The following is a 26,427-nucleotide window of genomic DNA, read 5'->3' on the forward strand; positions in this document are numbered from 1 at the left end:
ACCTTTTATGTTGACACTCCAGTCATAACAGCTCTCCCACCAGGTCTTGGTGATGTCAGTTGGATTGTAGCTCTCTTCACAGGCTGCAGCTTCCAGCTCATCTGGTTTATTCCCCGTACTTCTTGCATTTATATACCTGCATTGTTAGTGTCACCCTCTGGTCATTGTTTTATAATCCTAGCAGTATTTCTAAATATTTTTTTTAAGTATAACTTTGTTAAGTCCTGTCATGGTCATGTCATTTTTTGGCTCTGGTGAAGTTTATACACAAATGAAAGATGGCTTTTCATTACAGAATTTGACTTCTAAATGCTGCTGTTAAAAATTTAAAATAATTAAAAGATAAAGTGCAGAGTAGCTCTGTTTTGTAATTCCAGGTTTCAGGGTTAAGCAAAATAGTATACATTAAACAAAAACCAGAGTTTGGGAGCAGGGGAGATGTGGGCACTTTAATTTTAAGGCTTAGAAGGAGATGTGATCGTCTAAATTGTTGCATTTAGAATGTTCTAGGGAGAAATAATAGTGCAAGTGTATTTATCTTAGCGGTGGTCAAGCTATCAAATGGATATTTAAATATCAGAAATCTGCCAAACCTATTTTTGTGAAGTAAGAAATAGTGTTCTTGGCAAAGTGGACAGTGTTTTAATCACATGACTACTAGTTCCTCAGAAAACTGGGGGTCCGGAAAAAATAAACTACTAATGTCGTAGCTATTGAATTTTGGGAAAAAAATGTGGTAACCCAATCCTTGGTCAACTTTTTGAGAAGAGAACTTAGGGTGGGGCTAAAGAGAATTTTTCCCTTTTTTTTTTAATCTACCCTCTTCCTTCAGTTGTCTTTATTTTCCACATGGATGGATGGATGGATATATGCATGTATGCTCTCTTATGTACAAAGTCTACTTCCTGTTCTCCTCCCAAAACAAACACATTCACGTTCAGGTTGCAAAGTCAAGCACTTGAAATATAGGAAATGCTACTTTTAAAGTTGCCTCTGCAACTTTCACCTGGTTCTACTGTATTTTCATTGATAGAGAGGAGTAAGATTTGAATTTGGCTCTGTTGACATATACCTGTCTTTAAAAGAACAACAAAAAAACCCAATGCTCGTATTTCTACCATCAGTGCAATTGCAGTAAATATTTTCCACCTAGAATATTTTAAATAACTTAGTAATAAAATCTCTGTGCCTATGCACACTTTTGAATTTCTGTGCCTATGCACACTTCTGATTTAGCCAACCGTAACTTGGGGTGGGGGCACTGACTTGGTCACCAACCCTGGGTGGCAATTCAAAGGGGCACCAGAATGGCAGCCCCCACTGAGTCTACATTACTTCTGCATCCTGTATTGGGGGAGCTTGTATTGAGGCTGTGGCAACCCATGCCATTGCTCCAGCCTGCACAAGGAGGTTAAGCACCTCCCCCTTAGCAAAAGTTAAGGTTACTCTTCTGGATTTAGCCTCAGTGCATCACTGACTGTTGATGGATTTAGCTTAACTTGTCTTTGCTGCTGCACTGTGGTACCAGTGATGAAAGTTAAGGTTCGCTAGGCTCTAATCCTAGTGAATACAAAGTAGCCTGTAGTTTTCACATTTTGATTTGAGGTAAACACCAGTGTTTCTGGACTTTTTTTTAGGTTTTTAGCTTGGGTTCTCCCATGTTAATGATTTTGTCATAAGGAGGGGAGGAATCCCTCCACCCCCCTTCCCCTTCCCCTCTTCCTACCACCAGAGATGCTGCAAGAATGGTGAATTATTTGTCCTAAATTTGCTAGTATGGACATAGCCAAAGGGATTAAAATTTAGGGTTGAGTCTGTGGGAATGTCTCCCTATCTGTGTATATATGAGTTTGTGTAAATATTTTGCAAGGTTGGGAGATTTAAGAAAATCCCAAAGAGTAAATAGCTCATTTAGCCAGTACTTAAACAAAAACCCACTAAGCTGCAATTTAAAACAAGCTGTTGGAGTGCCATGTTGTTGCTTGCAGGTTTTCTCCCTCTCCCCCTTTACCTTCTAAAAAAAGATGGGGGGGGGGAGAAGGGGGGGGGAGCAGGAGTGGTTAGTGTAGAGACTATAAACGAGTTTATTACCTATTTTTTTAAAAGCCTTTTATAGTTTGAGTTCATCTAAATTTATCATGTTAGGCCACTAAAGTTGGGAGAAATGTGTTAGTTTAAGCTACCCTACATGGTTAACACATTTTCTTTTATTAATAAGCATCCCAAACACCACATGGAAAATGATATATGTTTGAAGAAGATCTTTCTCTAGGTTCCCAACTGCCCTCAGGATGGAACTATAAGGGAGGCTATTTTTTTCTTTTTTTAGTGTAGAAACGCATTTTGCTACTGCAAATATGCTAGTAAAGTTAAAGAAGGTGAAGTGCTGGTTTGAATACAATTATAATGGTATAACAGTGCTTTATACCCTATACTTATTTTGTTTTCCAGACTAGAATAAGATAAGCTAGTATAAGCACTCATCTAGTAGCAAGGCTGCTAATTTGAGGAGTGCCGTATTGACTAGGGAATAGTAAACATGTTACCTATATTTAAAAAAAAAAAAAAAAAAAAAAAGCTTAAGTGATGACATACCCATTAACTTGACCTCAGTACTATGCAGATTTTTAGAACAGATTTTAAAGGAAAACATAATCAAGGACATAGGAATAAATGGAAAATGGGATAAAATGCAACACGGCTTTATCAAAAGTAGTTTGTGTCAGACTAACCTAGTATCTTTGATAAGATAGCAAACTTTGTAGATGAGAAAAATGCAGTGGGCTTGGTCTACCTAGTTTTAATCAAAGCTTTTGATAGGGTCTCTTTCAGAAAATTATTTTTAAGGTGGAGAATTAGAGGTTAATACAAGAACTGTAAGGTGGATATGAGTTAACTACCCAGTGTAACTCAGTGTAGTCTCCACTGTAGCTATCGGGATGCAGAAAAGTTACTAGAGGTTTCCTCAGGGATTGATGTTGTGACCAATCCTGTTTAAAATTTTCATTAAGCACCTTAGTGCAGAAACTACATATGTGCTAATGAAATTTGTGGATGACAAGTTGGGGGGTGTTGCCAATACTGAGTAGGACTTGATTTTCTTCTAGGAAGAATTAGATGACCTTCTGGTGTGGAATAGTACAAATAAATAACTTTGCAATTGTAGTCTTATTTCATTTTATTTAGAGACTAATAAGAAATTTTGTTATAAGTAGAAACTACTAGGTTGAACAACTAGAGGTGACAGAAGAACGGGGTTTGGGGTTTATTGAATTAGCATGAGCTGTAAAAAGGATAATGTGCTTCTAGGATGCATCAGGGTAGATATTATTCCAGTGAAGTATTGGTACCATTGTATAAGCATCAAAAGGTCATCGTTTAGAATATTGTATATGTTTCTGGTTGCTGATGTTCAAAAAAGATTCACCTAATTGGTGCAGAGAAGGGCTGATATGATGATTGGGGGAATGACAACTGAAGTAAATTAAAGTATAATTCTAGTACAGGGTAATATGGATGTAAATTGATCATGAATGCATTTGGATTGGAAATTTGAAGCGGAGCAACATTTTTGGAACTACCTTACAAACAGGGTAGTCAGGGGCAAGGTATAAAATTTGTTTCAAGCTGGAACTTGATAAGTTCATGAAAAAAATTGTATGACAGGGTAGGAGGTGAAAATTTGCTGGTAGTATGCGGCTTTGGGTTGTTTGATTTCTTGATGTCTCCGTGAGGAGGTTGAAAGAGACGTGATTTTCTTAAGTAGCTGCTTTCATGTGAACGGATTTGGGAGCTATCTGGTTTGGGGCTCTTGACCCTGCTGATACTGCATGGCAGTATCCAATGGCAGTGGATAATGCTAGAGAGTTTGGTCTCAAGGTGAGATGCAGTTTCCTGAGAGAAAAGGGCTTTCAATATTCATGAGGTTTTTAGCAATGGGAATAGTAGCATTGGCTTAGCTAGGACTCCTTGAGGCAGGTTTCTTTTCAAGGACATGCTTTAACTGAGATTATACAGATTCTGTAGTCTGTGTACACATAAGGAAGGTTAGTTTCAGGTAGCTGTAAAACGTGTGGCCAACCTGCAACATGGGTGCCATAGATGGCCTCTCTGTGTGACACATGACAGACTGGGGAGGCAGCACAGTGGCAGATGAGGCAGGGAGCAGAAAGCAGAGCATCAGGTCAAGCAGAGAGCACATAGCAAGGAGGAGAAAAAGCAGCAGTTTGCCCAGGGAGCATAGGGCAGGAAGCAGAAAGTAGAGCAGCACATCAGGTAAGGGAACAAGACTGGGTGACACTTGGGGAGGTTGTGGGGCTAATGTGTGACACACTCGCCAAAAATCTTGCTCACATTTTTGTAAAGAATCTTTTTGGATCAGGCTCTGTCCTTACTTCATCCCTGCCCCTTGATCTCCATGTGCTTACAGTGTGTATCGTATTTTTATCCTTCAGGTTTTTTTGTCGGAGCCAGGCAAGAATTTCCCTCCTCATGTTGCAAATTTCTTCTGTAGGTTTTCTACCTTCTTCCGAAGCATCAGAGATTGACTAGTTAGAAGTGGGATATTCCGTGGTATGCATGAATACCTCTACTGGTATTGAATAATAAGGTCATTCACAATACCTTTTATACTCTTACCTGTCATTAGGAGGGAAGTCCACTGCTAACAGTTCCTGCTGGTTGGGTTACATCAGGGGAGCTCACCCACTCTTTCCACTTTCCATCTACCTAGATGCGGGGAAAGGCACCAAGTGTACAGCTCCTTGATTCCCCAGCTTTTATGAGACAAATGGAATGCCTGCACAGGACAACAAAAATAAATCTTATCCTAGAGAATATTTAGGATAATATCAGTGTATTCCTTCTGCTTGTTCCCCCTTCATTGACACATTAATCATAACCTGCTTGTCTTCACTTTCAAGGTCCTTTGTGGTTTGCCCCCAGCCTTCTTTGATTCATTCTTGAAATTGGATCCTGTCTCCAGCTGATTAATGATGCCAACCTCCATTGTCCACTTGATAACTTCTTAAACCAGCAGATTTGGGCTTTTTCCAATATGTCCTCTTTCACTTGCAAGTAGCTTCCTATAAACATCCACAAGGTCATGACACCTATAAAATCTTGAAAATTGTTTGGGCCGGTATACAAAACTCTGAATGAAAATTTATACTACCTCTAAAATAAAACCATCTGCAAATACAGTGTTGCCTGTGTGTATGTGCGTCAGTGTCTGAAAAAGAAGAGTATAAGAAAGACATGCCAAGTATTATTTTTTCTCGTTTTCAGTTTTAGATCCAGTGGTTGCTCATGTGAAGAGACAGCATGACATTTTGAAGTATGACAGAAGTCCTGATGCTGCAACAGAGGCTAGGAATATTAATGGCCAAATCTAGGTGAGTGAATTCAATTTAGTTTCACCAGTTCTCTGACTTCTGCCATATCTTCTGCCTATCCTTTTCTCACTTTGGTGCCATACATTCCCCGAAGCATCTTTGTAGTGCATGGTTACGTAAAGCAGTAATCGCAGGATATTAAGGAGGAAAGAAAAAAAATCTTCTGTTTATTTGATTACATTCCTTTTCTTCTGGTTTGTGTATCTGTTTATTATCTCTTCTTGAGATGTCATGTCAAATTTTAACTGCTGGGTCTCTTGTTAATTTTCCTGAGTCGCTTTACAATTTGATTTTGTCTTCCAAGTTTGCTGGCACCCCAGTTCTGAACAGTCTAACGCAAGATTCAGCAACCTTTTAGGTGTGGTGAGCTAAATTAATGGAGCTCGGCCCAAAGGTGGGCCACCACTTATAATCTGGCTGTTATTGCTGTCATTGGTTTCACCACCGCTAAATTGCCACTGATCCTGCTGACTTTGTGGGCTGGATTAAATCTTTTGGCAATTCAGATCCAACCCAAGGGTCTGTAGGTTTTCAACCCCCAAGCTATCACATTGGATTATAATTATGTTTGCACCAAAGAAATACTGTGAATTCATCAATGCATGCTGCTGCTTAGTTCTGTCTTCAGCTTGAGCAAATATTGCTGGATGTCCCAAGACTGAGCTTTATCCAACCACAGCTATCTCTTCTTGAATACTACCAGAGTTTTCCACTTTATAACTGTAGAAGTGCTGCAGACCACAGTTTGAGAACCTTGTCTACAAATGTGTTTATGCATATTAACTTTAATGTTCTACAGCTCCTTGTTGCCACTTCTGCTTTAAACAATATTTTATCAGAATAAATGAAGAACACCATCAATGGACTAGCGCAGAAGTTGGCAACCTATGCCTGTAGGCTGGATCCAGCCCTTGGAGTCATTGGATCTAACCTGCAGAGCTGGGACTTTGGCATTCAGTAGCAAGACTTTAGCCTGCACTAAACCATGGCTGGGTGATGGGAGCCTTCCCATGCTATGCTGCAGCCAGGGGGCAAGAAGGAGGCATGATGGCAGCTGGGTTCTAGCACCATGGCATTGGCCCACCTTGGATCAGAGATGGACCATTCTAGCTCGCTGCTGGAAAACATTGCCAACCATTGGACTAGAGGGAAACACACCTGAACCATAACTGTACGGGGGGAGTTTTTATGGTGGGGCTTTTAAAGGCAGGAAGTTTAAAAAGAAAAAAAAAAACTTGGCTAGATTCCCCTCTGCTGGCAGGATGGGAGATTGGGCCTCTCTCTACCACTGTAGCAAGCAGCTGTTTGGCCCATGCACTTGCCCTACTGCCTTCACTACTGGACCTGTTGATGATGCCCCATGCTCTGTTCCTTGAGCCAGATCTGTTGTCACCTCATTCCCTGTGTCATATCTGCTACTGCCCCAGGCTGGACCTGACCCATGAAGAACCCCAGAGTCCAGATCCAGCATGGGATATTGACACCCCTGCTCTAGTAAAAGTGGGATATGGGAGGGGTGGAGGAGTGAGAGAGATTGAAAAAGGTAAGAGGACTGTCTGGCCAACAGTTTAATAGTAAGAATTAACTGGATTGACCAAAAGAGAATCCAAGTTTCCTCTTTATCATTTGAAAGAAAACAATATGTCTTTCTCTTCAGAACAATAACAAAAATGCAGTCATTCTTTTAGTTTGAGTAAAATTGCTTTAAATTGTAACCATTAGTGAGACCAGAGAGAAGTATGTGTTTTTGACTGGTGGCTCCTCTCTGTACTTCCCAAATTGTCTGACTTGTTAAATTTATTTCTGTCAAAAGGCTTCCTGTTAAATTATCCTTTTCAGTTCTGTGGACTCAGTTGGATACTAAGCAGATTTTGTGGCCGAATCTGCGAATCCAAATCAAATTGGGAGACCCTTTAATTTCTCCGGATCAAATCGGAAAGATTAGGTGATTCGGACACAGATGCAGCTTTAAACATTTTTTCTACAAACTTCTAGGTAGCAGGTGGCTCGTGAATGCTGCGATGTTGGGGCGCATGGAGTGTCCCATAGAAGCGCGGGGAGCTGCCCAGCGTGCTCGGCAGCAGACCTGGAAGTGGCCCAGAAGCACATCCAGTCCACTTTCAGGTCTGCTGGATAGCACGCTGGGGGGGCTCCCCTGCAGCCCCCTGGCTCAGCGGCTGGTGCCTCCTGGATCTGGTGGGGGCACCTGGGGTCCCACCCATGGCCGACTGCTGAGCCGAAGAGGGGTGGGGGGGGCGCATGCTCCCCAGCAGACCTGGCACTGGACCAGAAGTACTTCTGGTCCAATTCCGGGTTTGCTGCCAAGCACATGGAGGGCCCCCCTGCACTCCTGTGAGGCACTCCATGTGCCCCAGCATCACAGTGGGGTGCTTCATGCGCCCCAGCATCACAGCATTCACGAGCTGCGCTGGTACCTTGAGGTATGTAAAAAAAAAAACAAAAAAAAACACTTAAGGCTTGGCAGGGAGTCGGACTTGAAGATCTGCTCAGGTCCCTTCTGACCCTGCCAACTATGAAACTATGAAAGCTGTGTCTGTGTCTGAATCGCTGATTCTCTGAATCAGCATCAACTTTTCAGATTTGGCTGAATTGAATCGGGGACAGTGATCCGAATGAATGGATCGAATCACTGTCCCTGATTCAGGCTGAATCCGAATCAAATAGGGCCCGCTTCGCACACCCCTATTAAATAGCTATTTTTATGTATTTATTTGTTTTTAAAATAAAAAGGATGAGATGCTGTGTTGTAATTTCACAAGTATTCCCAATACTAGGATCCTTTAGGGCTGGAAAGATCTCTGATGTAACTTCTGCTTGGAATCTAAGTTAAAGCAGTCTTCTAGAACTATCTTCAGGGTTACGATGTTGCCCTACTAATCCCCCTACAACCAGCTTCTGTTAGGACGTCATTAAGGCCATCTTTCACTGTGTGTGTGTTGTGGCACATGTCCCAGAGCTGGGACTTAGTGGCATGAATGATTTTCATCACCCTTCTACCTGGTGTAAAAGGGTTGGAGAAGGGGTGAGGATCTTGCCCAAGAACTATTTTTCCAAGTGTTACTACTGGATTCTAGTTCATAACTTGAATAGATCTATTTGGAAGCTACCACAAATGTAACTTTTGGCAGTCAATGATTTGTAAGAGGAGAATTTTCTTGGAGTAAAATCTTAAGGAAATAAATATTTCAAAATGTGAAAAGTAGTCTTTACCATTTTTCAATAACTTGACTGCTGCAAAATGAATCATAAAGATTTGTAATCCTACAACCAAATCTGTTTAATTGTCATGCTACTGAAATACCTAGAGTTAGTAGGTATTGTAATGTTTCCTTCCCCCAAGTAAATGATCTTTTTTTTTTTTTAACTTCAGCGATCACATGGTCTTTTAAAGAAGTCATGGGTAGCTGTTGTAGCTGTCCAGATAAAGAAACTGTCCCAGATAACCATCGAAACAAGTTTAAGGTAAGCCATTGACTTTATATGGTGTGTAGACTGTTTTGTTGGGTTTTTTTACCCTAGAAAAACAAGACCCAGAGATAAAACTTTGAGTGAAAAATGTGCGCAAAGCACACAAAAATGAAGCTATCAGACTCACCAGTATGTATGACTAGACACCCCTTTGGGGGAGTCCGTTATCAGGCCTGGTTTTCAGTTACAGTGGAGATTCATAAACCTTTGGCCTTTCAGTAGGGTAAAAACCCCTGTCTTACACAACCTAAAAAATATATCGTTATTTAAACAAAAGATCCATATCGATGTACAATGTAGCCTTTGGGGGATCACTTGCTGTACATTGATATATTTTCATGACTCATCACATTCAAAGAATTTCTAGATGTTTTAAGTCCATAAATATTTATGCATGCATTGAATTTGGGTGCTGTGACGTGTGTGTTAGGATTGACTGTAGTTTTAATAATAGGTTAGACAAGGATTTGTATGGGATGGTTTGGATAGGGATGGTCCTGCCTCAGGCAGAGGGTTGGTTTAGGTCACTAGTTGCTAGCCTTTTGCTGGCAGGGTCTAGAGTTTATGACCCAGGCCGAAAGTGTCTGCCCTGCCCTCCACTCACTCTGAGTTCAGATGCTGCAGGCAGTGATCTCTGCAGCAGAGGGGATCACTGCAATGTGAAGGGGCAGTGTGGCAAAGCACAGCTCTGTGAGACTAATTTCTCTGTGCCAGGTGGGACTTATTGTGGCCTGGGTCCAGTCCCTGGGGTGAAGTTTGCTGATCCCTGGACTAGGTGACCTCTGGAGGTCCCTTTTTGTATGATACTACCGTTAATCCCTTTGACTTCGGTAGCTTGGCTTTGCACAGCCACACAGGAGTCAATTTTGGCTTTCCAGCCTAGTCAGACCTCTAATGCATCCACACTCAAAGATCCTCTACAGCAGGAGAGTCGCATGAGAGAGAGTGAGCTTCTACCACCATCCTGCTGCCAGCAGATGTGTGTACACTCCTGCATGCCCTGCTGTCTTAAGCAGTCTCTTTGGCAGTTGGTGCTTTCACAGGGTGCACTTTGCAGTCTAGTAATGCTTCTGCTGCAGTGGAAATGTGTGCAGCTGCTGGAAATAAGTATGTCTGCATTCTCAGACAATTTGGCAGTGATGGCTGCAGTCAACCAGCAGAACCCAGTAAGTGCAGATAAATCTTGATACTGGAGCGGAATGCAGCTCTTTCACCATGATTGATCGCTTACTCTTGCAATCAACTTTAAAAGATGCTGTGAATTTTAATATCGTTTTAATGTCTGGAATCTTTTGAAAACTGTTGTTACAGGTTCATCTTTAAAGAAAGATCAAAAGTTTTCTTAATTTAGCTCTTGGTTTATTTTGTGTGGAGTTTTTCTCTCTTTGCCCATAGAGGTAGTTCTTTTATTGTTTGTATAGATCTCTCACTTAGCCCCCCAAAATTGGCCTGGACCTCAAAGCAGATTAAATTAATACTAACTCTTTTAATATAGATCAGATTTTAATATGAGTGTGCCTCTCTAATGAGCAGAAATAATAAATACCATAGAATAGATACCACGAATCTGTTGCATAAGAACTAAAGGACAAAAGACACTGAGGGTGCCTGTAGACATAAGGTACTTCTGCTCCAACTACAGTTTGTCGGAGCAGACTCAATTAATCGTGCTATTCAAACAATTAGCAATCCATTTTGAAGTGCTGGATTCTGAATACACAAGACACTGCAGGCACTTTAATTGGAGTGGCCCCCTGAGAGCTGCTCTTATTAAAGAGCCACCCATCTCCACTCCCATCCCTATCCCCAGAGTGAGTAAATATGCCCTAAAAGTGGAAGTATTACTTAGGCAGTGATTCTCAACCAGGGTGCTGCGGGGTGTCACACAATGTTATCGTTGTTAGGTATGCAACCATGATTCATTCACAAAGTAAATCCAGAGATTTCAAATCAGAATTCATAATGTTTAAAAACTTTCTGACTTGTTTTGGTCTTTCTGAGTAACAGAGCAACAGAAGAATTGCTCTATTACTTCAGTAAAAAAATGAGTGAAAAGTGAGAGCTGTCATATTCCAAGGAGTGCTTTAAGTCTAATGCAGAGACCTTAAGTCTAAAAAGGTTGAGAAGTGCTGTTCTAGGGGAATAAGTGTTGACAGTGCCCAAGTTACATTGGGGATAAAGAGGGATCCTCAAAGGATACAGTGATAGAAGGGAAGAGAGTTATGTAGTATTTATTTATTTAAGTTATGTATATTACAAATGCAGTCCTGATTTATTCAGTAGACCATTTCAGGCTCAAATTTCTCCTGTCAGTCACGTTAAAGAAGGGTTCATCCTCCCCTGTCTCCCATGGCTTTTAAACACACGCTTCTTGGGTTATTTTAAGGGGAAAATACTCTTCTAGAGAATTGGGACTTTTTGACTTGCTCTTATAAACATGTTTTGTTTTCTGAAATGTTAAGAGATGTGGTGTAAGAATAATAACGCAAGAAGATATTAGTATAGGTACTCAAAAAAAAATATTTTTTTTATAGGTCATTAATGTGGATGATGATGGTAATGAACTGGGTTCTGGCATAATGGAACTTACAGATACAGAACTAATTTTATACACCCGTAAACGTGACTCTGTAAAATGGCACTACCTCTGTCTCCGTCGCTATGGCTATGATTCAAATCTCTTCTCTTTTGAAAGTGGTCGACGATGTCAGACTGGACAAGGTATGTAGACTATAGATGGGAAAAGCAAATTAAATTCAGCTTGCTCAGGTTTGCCTTCCTAAGAGCAGGACTGTAAAATAATTTATGTGGGATTCGGTTTGTTTTCTTTGAACCACGTGTGTAGATTCTTGGGGTGGGGCACAATGGGTATGTGTAGAAAAAGTAAATGCCCTTTACAAGATGTTCTGGTAAATGGCTACACTTTAAGTAGAGTATACTTAGTTGCCTCATAACCGATTGTCTCCCATATGTAAAATGAGGACACTGGGAAACTTCTGGTTCCTGGAGTAGTCAGACTTGAGGTACTTTAGGTTTACATATGTTGATACCACTCCTAAATTTAGGAACTGTTTTGATGAGTTCTGTTGAGGGATCTATCCAGCTCTCCTGACTCTGGAGTGGTGGCCTGGAATTTTGCTGTTTTGGAGGAGAAAACCTGTGACATGGAGGTCTCAGAAGCCATATCAAATATCTTAAGAACTAACAAAAATTACTTTATTATTGAATTCAATCACTAAATCATACAACTGTTATGAAGACAGGTAAATGGAAAAAGAAAGAACAGATCTAAGTGTTTGTATAATCAGGTACTCATTTTAAGCATGGTATTTAAAACATACATTCCCCCCTTCCCCCCACCAGGCACTACAAATACCTTATTTTTTTAATTTTTAAAACAAAAGTCAAACACCAGTGACATATATTCCATTATCATCACGTTTTAAATGGAAAGAACTTGTTTTTTGGTTTCACTGAGTTAATTGTTCGTGCTGCTGAAATAAAAAGACAGCTCTGGCTACCTTTCCATTCTCCAAATCCTGAGCTGATTTGGCAGGGTCAAATTGGCTTTCTGTGAAAGGATCTATGGATGGTTCTAAATTACATTCACTGCACCAGTCACTACGGTAGTGGTTCTCAATAGGGTTGCTGCAAAATCTGTTTTTGAGGGTGCCGCAGGGTGCAAGGAGATTAAGCTGTCGCTCTTCTGTGCCCAGCCCTTATACCAGGTAAATTTAGGCTCCTCTCTGCCTAGCTCCAGTGCAAGGAGGTAAGCTCATGCTTGTCCCTGCTGGCCCCTGTGTTGGGAGCTAAATGCTCACTCCTCCCCCCTCCCATGTGTGAGGAGCTAAGTGCAGGCTTAATCATGCTGGCCTCCAGTTCAAGGAGGTAAGCACATGATTGTCCCTGCCCTGCTGCTTTGTGAGGAGCTAAGTACTTGCTCCTTCCCCCCCACCCCATGTACACCCCTGTGCCAGGAGATAAGTGCTGCAGTAAATAAATTAGTTATTGAAATAGAATGCTGCTCAATTCAAAGACGTTAAGGAAGGGTGCTGAGAGCCTAAAAAAGATTGAAAACCACAGCACTAGAGGGACACCAACACTGGCCAAGGCCTGGGCCAAGTACTATGTTGTTCCTTGGTTTTCCTTCCTGCCCCTGCTCCCTCTTGCCCTTCCCTGCCCATGTGCATCCCTCCAGAGCAGGGATGCAAGAAATGGGCTTACTTTGGGTACATCTACACATGCAGTTAATGTGACACAATAAACTCTGGAGTGGTTCAAGCTGGAGTAAACAGCAGCAATTTGAGCCAGGGCAGCACAAGTCCCTGGCTTGCTGGACTGACCAGATGCAGCATACAGCCCTGATCAGCATCTACGTGTGCATTTTGACACAGTAAAGTATTCCACCATAAAACAGTACTGTTGGGGAAAGTACTATCTTATGGTGGAGGTAATTAGTTTACTGTGCCCTAATACCACTGCATGTATAAAGTGTGATGCTTTACTGCAGAGTTAATTAATCTACTCCACAGTAAAGCGCACATATAAATGCACCCACTGTTTCAAGAGATGTGAGCTCTCCCTTCAGTACAGCTGAAGCTGCCAGACTAGGACCAAGGATCTGGCTTGATGTGTTAATTAACTTGACTTTAAAAAGTGTTGTTTTTTAACGTAAAAGTAATTGTAGTTATCCATTGTTCATCTTGTACTGTGCTTTTGACCTTGCTGAGTTGTGTGTACTCACTTTTTTGTGATTGATATTGATAATGTGTAAACAGTATATTTGCACAATGCAACTCCAGTGTACAGAGATGAGAATCATTGTTTTAAACAAGTATTTTTCTTCAGCATGTGCACCCTAAACACTGCCATGCTAAAAACATGAGAGCAAATCTGACTCTCACAGAAGAAAAACTGATTTACCTTCAATTTGGTCTTCATTGTAAGAATTGAGAGAAATGAACAATTAAAAAGATAAATAAAGCTAGGGTTACTTTGTTTTGTTTTTTGGAAATTAATAAGTAATTTGTTTACCCCGTGTTTTTAAAAGTTGCAACCTAACAAATATAAGCACCAAACGTATTTCTAGAAGTCAAAAGTTTTAAATATAAAACAGCTCTTGTACAATTTAAAGCATTTTAGGGAATGGCTTTCAGTCATTTAAATTCAGCTCCCCTATGGTTAGTTTGGTGGTCATTTTTAACCAGGTTGGCTGGCACTAAAAGTATACATGCATATAAATAGTAATTAAGAACTTAATTTTTTGTAAATGTTACAGTGTGTGCGCTTCATGCTGTATTCTTCCTTTGTTGAAAAATAAGAATTCTAGGGGGAAATGAATAGGACTTCTTTTAAAGAAGACACAGTTTTTAAAAATGATTTTGCTTGTTCAGTTTTTCCCTTAATATTTTTTAAATGTATTACGATACTGATGAAATTCAACTGGAAGTACTGATTTCAAGGTTATTTTTCCTTTGGTGAATGACCAGCACTAAAGCATTTTCCTAAAGTCTAATTGTGCATCTGTAAAAATTACAGTTTGAAGGCGAGTTATTAAGCCTGCAGTGTATGCAACAGCAACTGCTTTTTACCTTTCTTACCTAATATAAGAGGCAGGGAATATCAGGAAAATGGAAGTGGGGGGACAGAAAATACTTGTTCTATGCTGTCTCTTTTCTGTACAGCACTGCACCTAAAGAAACTTAAACTGCTTATGTTAGACATTAGGGGGTACGGTGCAAAGTACTGTCTCCTATCTTTTCCCTCAATTCCTAAAATCCAAGATGGTATAGTCAGATTCTTTGTCCCTCTGAATTCAAAGGTATTTCAAAACTAGGATGGTTTCTGTTCTGGTTATAGAAATAATCATGGACAAACTTTGACTATTTTGCTAACTTATCTTAGGGAAGAGAATTTGGGGCAGGGGGAAGGTTTGAATGGAGAACATTTGTTTTTGATAGTTTGACCTAATCACAGTATGATTTTAGCTTTGAAAGCATTTGAGAAATCGATGGAGCAGTCTTGATTTTGGTTCCCTTTTCACTGTGTATTCAACTTAAGTATTCATATTTGGAATAATTTTAATTTGGGAGTAGAACATTTTTGATGAAAGAAAAGCAAACTGGATTTCTCAAAAACACTGTTAAGTTTTCTTAAGCATTTATAATTCAGGGGGCAAAACGTCAGTTTTAAGGTTCTCAGTATGAAGTTTCACAGAAGAACTGTTAGACTACAGAGAGTATAATACAGTCTATAAGCTGCAACCATACTTTTGATCTGTAACTCTTCAGTGGCATTCAGAAAATGAACTTCACTTATAACTAGTTGCTTATATAATATGTGAACATAATTACGCTTCAGGATTATATTAACATATAGGTAGTTGTAGATAAAGAGCATTTTTAGAAGTAACCCAGTTATTTTAAAGAGCAAAAGCACATACACGCTCTTCTTTTAACAAGAATATCAACTTTAACTTAATGCTTTCAATGGAAGAATAACCCAAAGCTGCAACTTCTCTGGTTGTCTCTTTGCTAGTGATGGTAAGTTGGGCTCCCTCTGCTGTTCGAAGGCAAAGTGGCACAATGCTCAAGTAAAATACAGGTATTGCTGCCAACTTTGTATTTTGTGTCTATCCCTAAGACTGAAAAATTGGTTTGTTTGCTGTCTATTTCATACAACCTGTCTTCTAGCCCTTCTTCTTAACCTTCTTTAAGAACCTGGATAGTACCCTATGTCAAAACCCTTCTTTCCTATTGTGCAGGCATTTTCATGATAACTTGATTTAAAAGACTGATAAGATATAACCATGAAACACCAAAGTTGTATTGTTATAACAGGTCGACTTCTTATCAGAATTCAGTTAAAGGCATTGCTGTTTCATGACATATGCCTTTCCCTTTGTTTTAGCACCCTTAAATTTTAACAATTTGTTTTCTTTAGACCACTCCTCCCCACCCCACTCCTCTCCCTCCCCCCCCAATCTACCATTTGGTGTATTGGAAATTTACTCAGTTACTAGGTATACCTTTAAAAGGTGATAACTGTATTTTTGTATGTTGGTGCACAAAACATTTCTTTAACATATTTATTCCTTTAACAGGTATTCATTAAAGAGAGTCCTGCTCAGTTGTTATGGTTTTTATGTACTAATTTTCCAAGATGATTGTTTTCACAAAAGGGTTTAAAATGTTTTTGTTTTGTTTATAGGAATCTTTGCCTTTAAGTGTGCTCGTGCAGAAGATCTATTTAATATGCTGCAAGAAATCATGCAGAATAATAGTATAAACGTAGTAGAAGAACCAGTAGTAGAAAGGAATTATCATCAAACTGAGTTGGAAGCTCCAAGAACCCCTCGAACACCTACCAGTAAGCATGGTTCTTCTATCAGAGTACAACTTCTGAATGTAACAGCATCTAACTTTTCAAATTTGATTTGGGTGTCTGTGTGCATGCTGCTAACTGGTTAAAAGTATATTGTGTGCAAAAGTAGATGCTTCTGTATTTAGACACATCACAGAAATATCTTGACATCCCTATGTTATCTAGAAAATTGCAACAGTTTGGCAGTTTGAAAAGGAAAGATTAAAATCTTCTGGAAAAAACAGTTGACTTGTTTTTTTTGTTTCTCATATGAAATAATTTGAGGCAATATTTTGCGTACCGTATTTTTAGGCTGGAATTTGATGCATCTTTTGCATTTCATTCAGATAACCTTTATAATAAATATGATGGCAAACAATACAAGGTAATTTTGAAAATTCCTTGTTCATGGCATTTTTATGTTAAGTTTTCATTGTGTGTGGTGCCTCTTTCTCTCTCTCCTGCGCAGATGGTACAGCTTGCAATGAAGTTAAGAAAATACATGTTGATTCTAATTCCATCTCCCTTTAAATCAGTGATGCTACTTCTCATTATCTTTTGGTGGGAATGAAAAATTGCTTGTAATAATTTTGTTCACAAGTAAATAGTGAGTCCATTCCAATTGAGTGGTGCCTTTTTTCCAGGCAGATGCTTGGTCTTATAAATGTTCGGAATTTGTTAATTTACATATTTTGATAACAGTCAGTGTACAAAGCACTTTAGAAAGAGAAAAGAAGACATCTAATTCATGCACATGAAGTTACTGTGAGTACCATCTTTCTAATGGATCTCTCTCTCTCTCTCTCTCTCTCTCTCTTTTAAATCAGCTCCTGGTTTCAATGCACAAAGTTTACCTAATGGATATCCCAGGCATCCCTCCTTTGGAGATGCTTCTTCACACCCTTCCAGCAGACATCCTTCTGTAGGAAGTGCACGGCTCCCCTCAGTAGGTGAAGAATCAACACATCCATTGCTTGTAGCAGAGGAACAAGTAAGTACATGTTTTTATTTCAAACATTTTGGGTCCACCATTAATTTTACTTCTCATATATTAATCCTCTAAATTCATATTTGCACTTAATTTTCCTGATGCTTTCTCCATGAGTGAAAGATCTCTTTCTGATCCATACATAATCTGCATATGTTGTGCTATCTTAGAATGCAGTATGTGGTATCATCTTAAGCTGTTACTATTGTAGGATGCATCTCTGGAACAAAATAACTTGTCCTTTGAGTGCCCATGCATCTTACACTTTAGCTAAGACTTTTGGCTGTAGCACTATCTGTACAGCACGTGTGCCTGACATCTCTTTCTGTACCACACTGAGTGCCTAAAGGACTTAAGCATGCTTTCAAACTTCTCAGTTTCTCTCAATTGCCTTGCCTCAAGATGGAACTTTCTGTAGTCAGCTCAGATAGCATTTGGTTTACAGCCTTATGAAAAGCCCACTACTGTCAATTTAGCTGTTATATTTTTACCCTAACCAGGTTTTCACCATCCCAACCCTTAAACACACACCTTTTTTTGGAACTTTCTAATTTTTCCTGATCTCTGTTCTCTTGAAGACCTTGGATTTCCTTTAGCCCACGCCACATGGGCTACTGTGTGATGCTATGTCTTCCCTGTTATATCACATCTTTGCAATTTTTCCTTTTCCCTCTTCTCAGTATGTTTTTATTCCCTCCTATTTCTTGTCCATCACTGTGGTGCCTCCCAAGTCTCTAGGATTTAGACAGTGACCATGTTGCAGTGAAGCTGTGCCTTCAATGGATGGGCATATTAAGTGCGTCTCAATACCTGTTCTAGTAAGGAGCATGAGGCCAGGATTTCCAGGTCTGCCTCCTCAGGAAAGTCCACAGAATCAGCCTCAGCTTTAAGGGTGCAAAACCTTGTAGGATACCACTTCCTGTTGAGGAAGCAATTTTCCTCTTCCTGTGTTAAGCACAGACCTTAAGACGGTTCCAGAGAAAGGTCCCCATCCTGAGGCTTTGCCAGCCTACAGTTTTCACCACTTGCCCATCCCACCTGTTCCCAGACTTTGCACAGTCCTGTGAAGATCCTGATGATAGAGCTTGGCAGTGCATTAGTATTGAAGATGCAGCACTGACTTCTGGTTCCATAGAGACTGCTCTGGTGATGTCCAGGACAGAGAATCACCTGCGACACTTGAGAATTGTTTGCACTACTATTTTGCAGCATATTTGCAGCTTCAGTTCCAGGAAGAGCCTGACAAGGAGACCTCTTCAGCTTGGAAGACAACCATGGTTACATGGACACAGTTCTTTCTATGTTGGAGGGATGTGAGTTTTTCTCAAGGGATCCCTGAAGTGATAAGATGTCTCCCTATTAGCTCTTGGGGTAATAGAGGAAGTTTGTCTTCACTCAAGGGAAGAAGTTGAATTGAAGCTATATTTCAAAGCAACAGTTATTGCTTGGATTCCAAAAAGGAATGGGAGATAGCAGCGCATATTTGACTTAAAGCTCAGCTCCTTTATCCATAGCCTCATGCTTAAGTTGGTAATATTCGTCACTATCATTTCTAAAGCATGAAAGATCAGTGTTTTCATCCTTCAGGGTGATTACTTCTATACCGACATTGCGCCCTCGCACCAAAAGTACCCCCCGCTTCTAGGCTGGCCAGGACCACTTCTGCTTGGGTCTGTAACTCCTTTCCATCCCATGGTCAGGGAAACTCTTTTGTGAGTGGGTGCTACATGAGTAATGCAGGACTGCACAGCTGATTTTGGTTTGCAGGCCCTTATCTAACTAGTGCAGTTGTGATTTCAAGTTCCCTTTTGTATATCAGTAAAGAACTCTGGCAGGCAAACTTCTTTGGCTAAATCAGATATCTTTAATTAGACCAACTAAAATAGTTGGAAAAATTCTTCTTTGCAAGCTTTTGAATACAAACAGCCTTCGTCAGGTTGAGGAAGCATCTGCAGTTGGTCTATGCTCTTCCTGGATGGAATAGAATAGAAACCAGAGGCCAGTGTGCGAGAGTGCCTATCAGTGAAAATGCAAATTGAAGCAGTCAATGGATGAGAAACGGGGTGGGGGGGGCGCAGGGGAGATGTTTTGTAAATGCCTACCAGAAACCTATGGACTAACATACATAGATGCATAGAACCAGCAGTTGCTCTAAACACACCAAGAAAGCTGTAATATACAGCCAAGCCCTCTGATACCACTGAATTTGCACTGAGGAGAACATGCGTGATCATTGCCTCTCAAATCTCAAAAGGGATTTCACTGAACAAGGACATTCCTCCAGAGAGAGAGATTGCACTTTTGAAAAAGCCACCCAGATACCATGTGAAGATTTGCTGCAGTATGGAAAGAAACCCCCCATGAATTACATACCACTAGTTATGACCTATCATCCTTCCCTGAAACCTATGTGGAAAATCCTCAAACAATTGCAAGCCATACTAGAAGGCCCAATTCTTAAAGAGATTTCCTAGAACCACCCATCCTAGCCTTTAAACAAGAACTGAACCTTGCCAACCTCACCACCAGAAGCAAACTTCTACAGCCCAAGATGCACCAAATGTATCCAGACCATGCCATGATAAGAATGTAAAACCTGCCAACATATCTCCACCACCCCTACAATAACTACACCCCACAACAGAGCCATCACTGTTCCTGGATTTTACACCTGCACCTCCAGAAATGTAATACATCTCATTCCAGTGCACTAAATGACCTGATGGAAAATATGTAGGAGAAACCAAGCAACAACTGTGTACCAGAATGAATGTGCACCATAAATCTATCAAAGACAAGAATACCCAAGAATACCTGTGGGGCCACATTTCTCAGAAGAAAACCACTCTCTCTCCAATCTCTGTTCTAAACCTCAAAGGGAATGTACAAAACACCTTTTGTTGATGAGCCTATGACCTTCATTTCATCAACCTACTAGATACAAAAAATGGACTAGATATAGACATTGGATTTATGGTGCATTATAACCTGCCTAACATCTGGTACCCCAGGTAACCTCTCTAGTATTTACCAGCTATATTTTTAGCACCAGGTCTACATTCCCCTTCTCTCCCCCACCCCCGCCACCTGTTTCTCACCTGTTGACTACCTCAGTTTGCATTTTCACTGATGGGCAGACTGGCCTCTTGCTTTTATTCTATTCCATCCAGGAAGAGCACAGACCAACCACAGACACTTCCTCAGCCTGATGAAGGGTGTTTGTACACGAAAGCTTACAAAGAAGAATTTTGCCAGCTATTTTAGTCGGTCTAATAAGAGATCAGATTTGGGTCTCCCAAAGTACCTTTGTTGCTAAAGTTTATGTCCTTTTTAAGTCTGAACCAAGTATTTTAACATACCAGTGTAACCTCTTATTATTAAACTGAAAATTCTTTGAGGGAAGGTGCAGTTTCTACTGTGGAACAAATTCTCTGGCGTGATCCAGCTGCCCTTTACTGCCATTTGGGCAGTACAAAAAGGGCAACCAGCCACAAAAATATTACGCAAAATGTGTGATGCTTGTGGTGGGTTTCCATTGCATCTTAAATTAAATGTGTAGCAGGATTAGGACTGCACCAGGGTCTCCAACCACCCCATGTGTGGTCTCAATCCAGCCAACCTTCAGCTGATTGTTAGCCAGAAGAAACTATACTGGGACCAGTTGGAGTCCCATTGTGCTCCTGAGCCAGCTGACTGAGCTGATCAAACCTAGATGCCGTCCTGGAGCCAGCTGATAATCATTTGATTGTTGGGCACCTGGCTTTCCACTTGCTGGTGCAGGGGGAGCCAAGGATTATGATTGCATTGGCAAGTAGGGTGAAATTGGGATCTGATCTCTCATTCCAAAATCATGCATCCTGCCACACACGTGTGGAATGGCTCAAATTGAGCATAGGAACAAAGTTATTAATAATTTATGATATACAAAGGATTCTTATAACCTACTCTGGGCACCTTTGGGCACCTGCAGCAAACCATAAAAAAGAATCCTTAAGCAAAAGTTGTGCAGTCAGCACAATCTGACAGGTAGGTCTTTTATGTTCATAACTCATTTCCTCACAAACAGTTGTCCTCATTAGAAATCTGCTGTTCTCTGAACCCCAAGAATACGAAGTCAAGAGCCTTTAAGGAATTGAACCCGTTAAAAAATTAAAACAGGCAAACAAATAAATAAAGGTAATTAACCTTTGAACTTGTCCTTCACAGGTGCACACGTATGTCAACACTACCGGTGTACAAGATGAAAGAAAAAACAGATCAAGTGTGCATGCCCCACTAGAATCAAAGCTTTCTAATACAGAAACAAGCAAGTCAAGAGAAGATCCAAATTGTAGCGATGAAAGAGATGCTCAGGTTCTTCTGGAGCCTGAAGGAGTCAAATTTGTTTTAGGACCAACTCCTGTTCAAAGACAGTTAATGGAGAGAGAAAAACTGGAGCAACTTGGGAGAGACCAAGTTAGTGGTAGCAGTTCAAACAACACTGAATGGGACACTGGGTACGACAGTGACGAACGCAGAGAAACATCCTCTGGTAACAAATTGGTTTACGAAAATATAAATAGGTTATCAATCCCTAGTGCCTCAGGGCTCAGGAGAGGTCGTCTGACATCAACAAGTACCTCAGATACCCAGAATATCAACAACTCTGCTCAAAGGAGAACTGCATTACTAAACTATGAAAACTTGCCATCTTTGCCTCCTGTTTGGGAAGCTCGCAAGCTAAGTAGAGAAGATGATGATAATTTAGGACCAAAGACTCCATCTCTGAATGGCTACCACAATAATCTAGATCCCATGCATAACTATGTAAATACAGAGAATGTAACAGTGCCAGCAAGTGCTCATAAAATAGAATTAACACGACGTCGGGACTGTACGCCAACGGTCTTTAACTTTGATATTAGACGTCCAAGCTTAGAACACAGGCAGCTCAATTACATACAGGTTGACTTGGAAGGTGGTAGCGACTCCGACAACCCTCAGACTCCAAAAACTCCTACCACTCCACTTCCACAAACTCCAACCAGGCGCACAGAGCTGTATGCTGTGATAGACATTGAAAGAACTGCTGCTATGTCAAGCTTGCAAAAAGCACTGCCACGAGATGATGGTACTTCTAGGAAAACTAGACATAACAGTACTGACCTGCCTATGTGAGCCTGGGAAGTGTTTAAATCATTTGCACCTTTTGTGAAGTTTATAAAATTGAAGATGCAAGTACTTTATTTGCATTTCTTAACACTAACGCCTTTTATAGACTAATAGATTTTTTTTTTTCTGAATACTCATGTGCTTGTTTAACTAAAGGGAATTAATGTAGAGCAAGTATTCATTAATTAACACTATTTCATTCTACAGTAGTAGCAATTGCTGCATAGCAGCACTGCCACCTTTCACAGTGCCTCTTTAACTGATTAGAGTTGGAGTGACATGCCAGTTTTGAATTTATCACTATTCTGGCCCTGTGCCTGTAGTCATTAAATGGCATTTATAACAGTTTATAAAACCTCTTAATATGTGCATTTAGCAGGTAAGCCTAATCTTTCAAGGTAAATATTTGTATGTTCAGTCTTCATTCATGTGGCCTCCAGTATGAGATAAGTAATTCCTTGTTCAGTCAGCTTGATTTATGCAGACTATTTTGTATCATCTTAAAGGATATGAACACTACACCTTCTTGTGTATCTGTCAGTTCATTTTTCTGAAATCCTGTGGACAAAAAAGCTTCAGATGTCCAAAGGTGTGTTTTAAATTCTGTAACATTTGAGGGGTCTGTGAGGCTCGCTTTGTCAGAGCTGTCATTGCATCTGAAACCAGTCTTAGGCTGTTCCACTAGAAAAAGGTATCCAAGTAACAGAAGCAAGTTTCCTGTAGTCTTAAAATTTTCATTTCATCAGAGGTTTGTGAAGGAGTTCACAGGTTGGTTGAATATTAAAGCTCTTTTTGTAGTATCTCAGTTCTGCTTGCCTTCCCTTCTTAGCATTTGGGATGTCTGTTGTGACTTGTCCATTAATGTCTTTTATTTAACAAAAGTTAAAATTCTGTATATAGCTTTAATTATTGTTCAGGGTTGTTTGTGCATTTGTCTTGGTCTACTCATTGACAAAGAGAAACTCTTTAAGGTCTATTAGATACTTACAGAGTTGCCTTTGTCCAGTGTTTTAATGTTCTGCGTTCGTTTTGTCTGGCAGGAACGTCCTAACTCTCCAGCAGCATGCATTATTGCACAACTGGAAAGGTATATTATTCATTTATTGTCTTCCTCTGAAGCATTGGACATAGATCACCACGGGAGGCAGGGTACTAGACTTGGTAATTTTATATAGCAAATTTTACCTTCTAGCAATGTGCATCTAGAGACAGTAGCATACTTGCTTGGCTTTAGAGAAAATCACTTACAATTTATAGAAAACTCCCTGGAGGTAATATTATCTATGGGCAATACTAATTTTTCCTTTTTGCAGTTGGCTAATTCAGTTGCATTAGTGACTTAATTGCTGCTCTGTTACAAGTAGTAAAATTACAGCAGCAAAATTGCTGCTGTGTTACAGGTAGTAAAATCAAAGTAAAATTTGCCTGGGTACACCCTTAACCAACCCCCTCTTTTTTTACACTGAATATTAATATGCTAATAGGTACAACAAGTGCAGCAAAGGACTGGCAGCAGAACACAGTAAGCTTAATAAGCCTGTAACTGCAAAGGAAACCGATGTTTGTATGAACTGGTGTAATGTAAGAATATTCTTGAACTGTGTGAGAGAAAATTATGTATAAGAAAAGGCATTGGGATTTGGGAAAGTTCAGGGGTCTTCATGCAATATGAATCAAGCCTTTGTTTGAAACATTGTTTGTTGCTAAATTATGTGGAAAGCATTCCTGTTTCCGTTTAAATTTTCCTTCTGTAATAATAGTAGCAACAGTGCCATCACCTGAAATGTTTTCTATTCAATGCAATAAGGGATGATGTCTGCCTAATTTATTTTGCAGGATGTTCAATCTTTACAAACTTAACACTGAAATGCATCCAGTATGCAACTGGTACCTTTTGCAGTTGTGAGAGAAGGGAATCTTATTTGCAATGATTGTTTAAAAAAACAAACAAAAATGTTACTGAGATCAAGAAACTTCTCCTTAGTCTGCGCACGTGTGTTGTAGCAAGTTTGTTTAATAAATTTGATGCTCAAGAGATGAGGGACTAACTAGAGCTAGACAGTGTGCAGCAACTATGAGGTAGTAAAGACTTCCTTCACACAACTTGACCATTGCATCTCCATCCTGATTTGTAGTACCCCATGTTGCATACTAATCCTGGATTTTTCCTGAAGAAGGAATAATCTGTTGTGTACTGGTGATGTGAACTAGAAACCATGACCAGACCAACAAATTTTCTTTCATTTGTCAGCTAAGCCAGATTTCAGCAACATTTTCAAGCATTAACAAGCTGATATATTTAACCTGCTGTTTGCCCTCATCGTAAAATTAATGTCTCCCAACCACTAATGCATCTTGGCCTTTTATCACATCTGTGAGGTAGGGAAGTACTATTTCCAACATATAGATGAGGAACGAAGGCTCAAGACAGATGATGAATTGCCTGTTGTGGTTGAGCCAGGAAATGAAACTACATCTCCTCAGTCCATATACAGTATCTTGTCTACTAGATGGTCCTTCCTGCTTAAGATCTACTATACATTTTTGGAACAAATTTTGCCAACACTTGACATTTTGAGTTTTATAATGTTTGGTACATATATTCTTAAAGCTTTAGCTCTTAGAATTGTGGATACATCAGAATCTTAGCTTTCATTTCTAGTGGAAAAATGTTAAACCTTAGGGTTTCAAAGAAAAACTTGAAAATGTAAGTTCTAAAATGTTAATATCCGAAATGCAAAGAAACAGAACTCTTTTTAAAATCTCATGATTTTTAAGCCAGTCTCGTGATTGTTTTTGGTTGTGGGAAGAGGGAGACACGGCAAGATTGACTCCTTAAATACTTGGTGTAGGCAACTCTTAATATTGCAAATAAAAAAAAATACATCAGGCTGAATTTAAGGGAAAAGTTTCTGTAGTACACAGTATATTTTAGTATTAAAAAATGTTAACCATGCTGTTCAGGCTCCAGCTGATCCTCATTGTTTTCCAGGCATCACCACATATCTACTGTTGTCCAAGATGGCAAGACTTCTCTTCTTTATTTAAGTTGGAAAGAAAATTGGGTAGTCCTTTGGTCATATGGCTTTCATTCTTGGCATTTTTTTCATTTCCTCATCCTCTCTCTGTTGAGCTAGAAGTAGTTGCAGTGCACTTTACCGGTGGAGACTTGGCAGTTATTTGCAGCTTAAGTCTCCTTAAAGTTGTGATGTTAAATCACTGTCTCCAGGTCCTGGGGTTCATTTTTTAGCCAAAATTTGTCGACCGCATTTCAGAGCATGTTTACTTTGATCCATAAGTTTATAGAGTGAGAAGCAACAAATGTGTAACAATTACTTTTTGGACATTAACTGGCATAATATACATGAAATGTATTGGGGGAGGGGAAGGGAGAGGGAAGCACTGCTAAAAAGTGGCAACATTTCCTTCAATTCTGCTGCTTATGCATAGTATGCAACCAATCCCTGCCCTTTTAAGCCAGTCTGACAGGGTAAAGCCTTAAAATCTAAATTGCTCCAGTGCCATAAGTAGTGAAAGTTCCAGTGTGTGTCTAAATATTATAGTAATTTTTGAGTGTCTGCTATAGTCATTTGTTATTTGTAGTGTATAAAACAAGTGATGAGGCATAGACCAAGACCGCATAATTAAGATTGCACTGAAAAAGCATTTAGCAGAGATGGAATGCATTACATGAAGAAAATGCATGTAAATTGATACTATACACTGAAGAGGTCCACTTTTTTCTCAAATTCTCAGAGATTCCTTTTAATAGTCTTTAAAAATGAAATTTCAGTTTTCAATAGAAAACTGAACAATAATGTTCTTCTGTTTCCCCTTCATTTAATTGAAGGCAAAAAGGTGGGGAAAACTTGAAATATAAAACTTCAGGATATCTTAAATTAGGTATATTTTAGGCATTGGATTAAGTGTTACACAATAATCCATTTCCTAATCTTATTCTCATTTAAACCAAGTGGGGGACGACTGCTAGACTTCCATGAGCTTTAGTAGCGTAGTATCAGGCCTCAAAATATTTATATTTAC

At 39.8% G+C, this 26,427-nt stretch overlaps 1 protein-coding gene across 11 annotated transcripts in view; it reads left to right on the top strand.

The window, feature by feature from the left end:
* The window catches only part of FRS2 (fibroblast growth factor receptor substrate 2), a 103,389-nt gene extending 80,206 nt beyond the window's left edge, over window positions 1-23,183 (top strand). For all 11 annotated transcript variants that reach the window (XM_019493468.2, XM_019493473.2, XM_019493475.2 and 8 more), the window contains 6 exons: window positions 5,287-5,393; window positions 8,785-8,876; window positions 11,417-11,603; window positions 16,092-16,250; window positions 17,072-17,235; window positions 21,439-23,183. In XM_019493468.2, the coding sequence (XP_019349013.1) occupies window positions 8,811-8,876; window positions 11,417-11,603; window positions 16,092-16,250; window positions 17,072-17,235; window positions 21,439-22,389 (1,527 nt within the window). In that variant the 5' untranslated portion in view covers window positions 5,287-5,393; window positions 8,785-8,810 and the 3' untranslated portion in view covers window positions 22,390-23,183. The remainder of the gene's footprint in view (window positions 1-5,286; window positions 5,394-8,784; window positions 8,877-11,416; window positions 11,604-16,091; window positions 16,251-17,071; window positions 17,236-21,438) is intronic.
* Window positions 23,184-26,427: the final 3,244 nt, after the last annotated feature.

This window comes from Alligator mississippiensis, chromosome 4, assembly GCF_030867095.1.
Source record: "Alligator mississippiensis isolate rAllMis1 chromosome 4, rAllMis1, whole genome shotgun sequence".
Classification (NCBI taxonomy): Eukaryota; Metazoa; Chordata; order Crocodylia; family Alligatoridae; genus Alligator; species Alligator mississippiensis.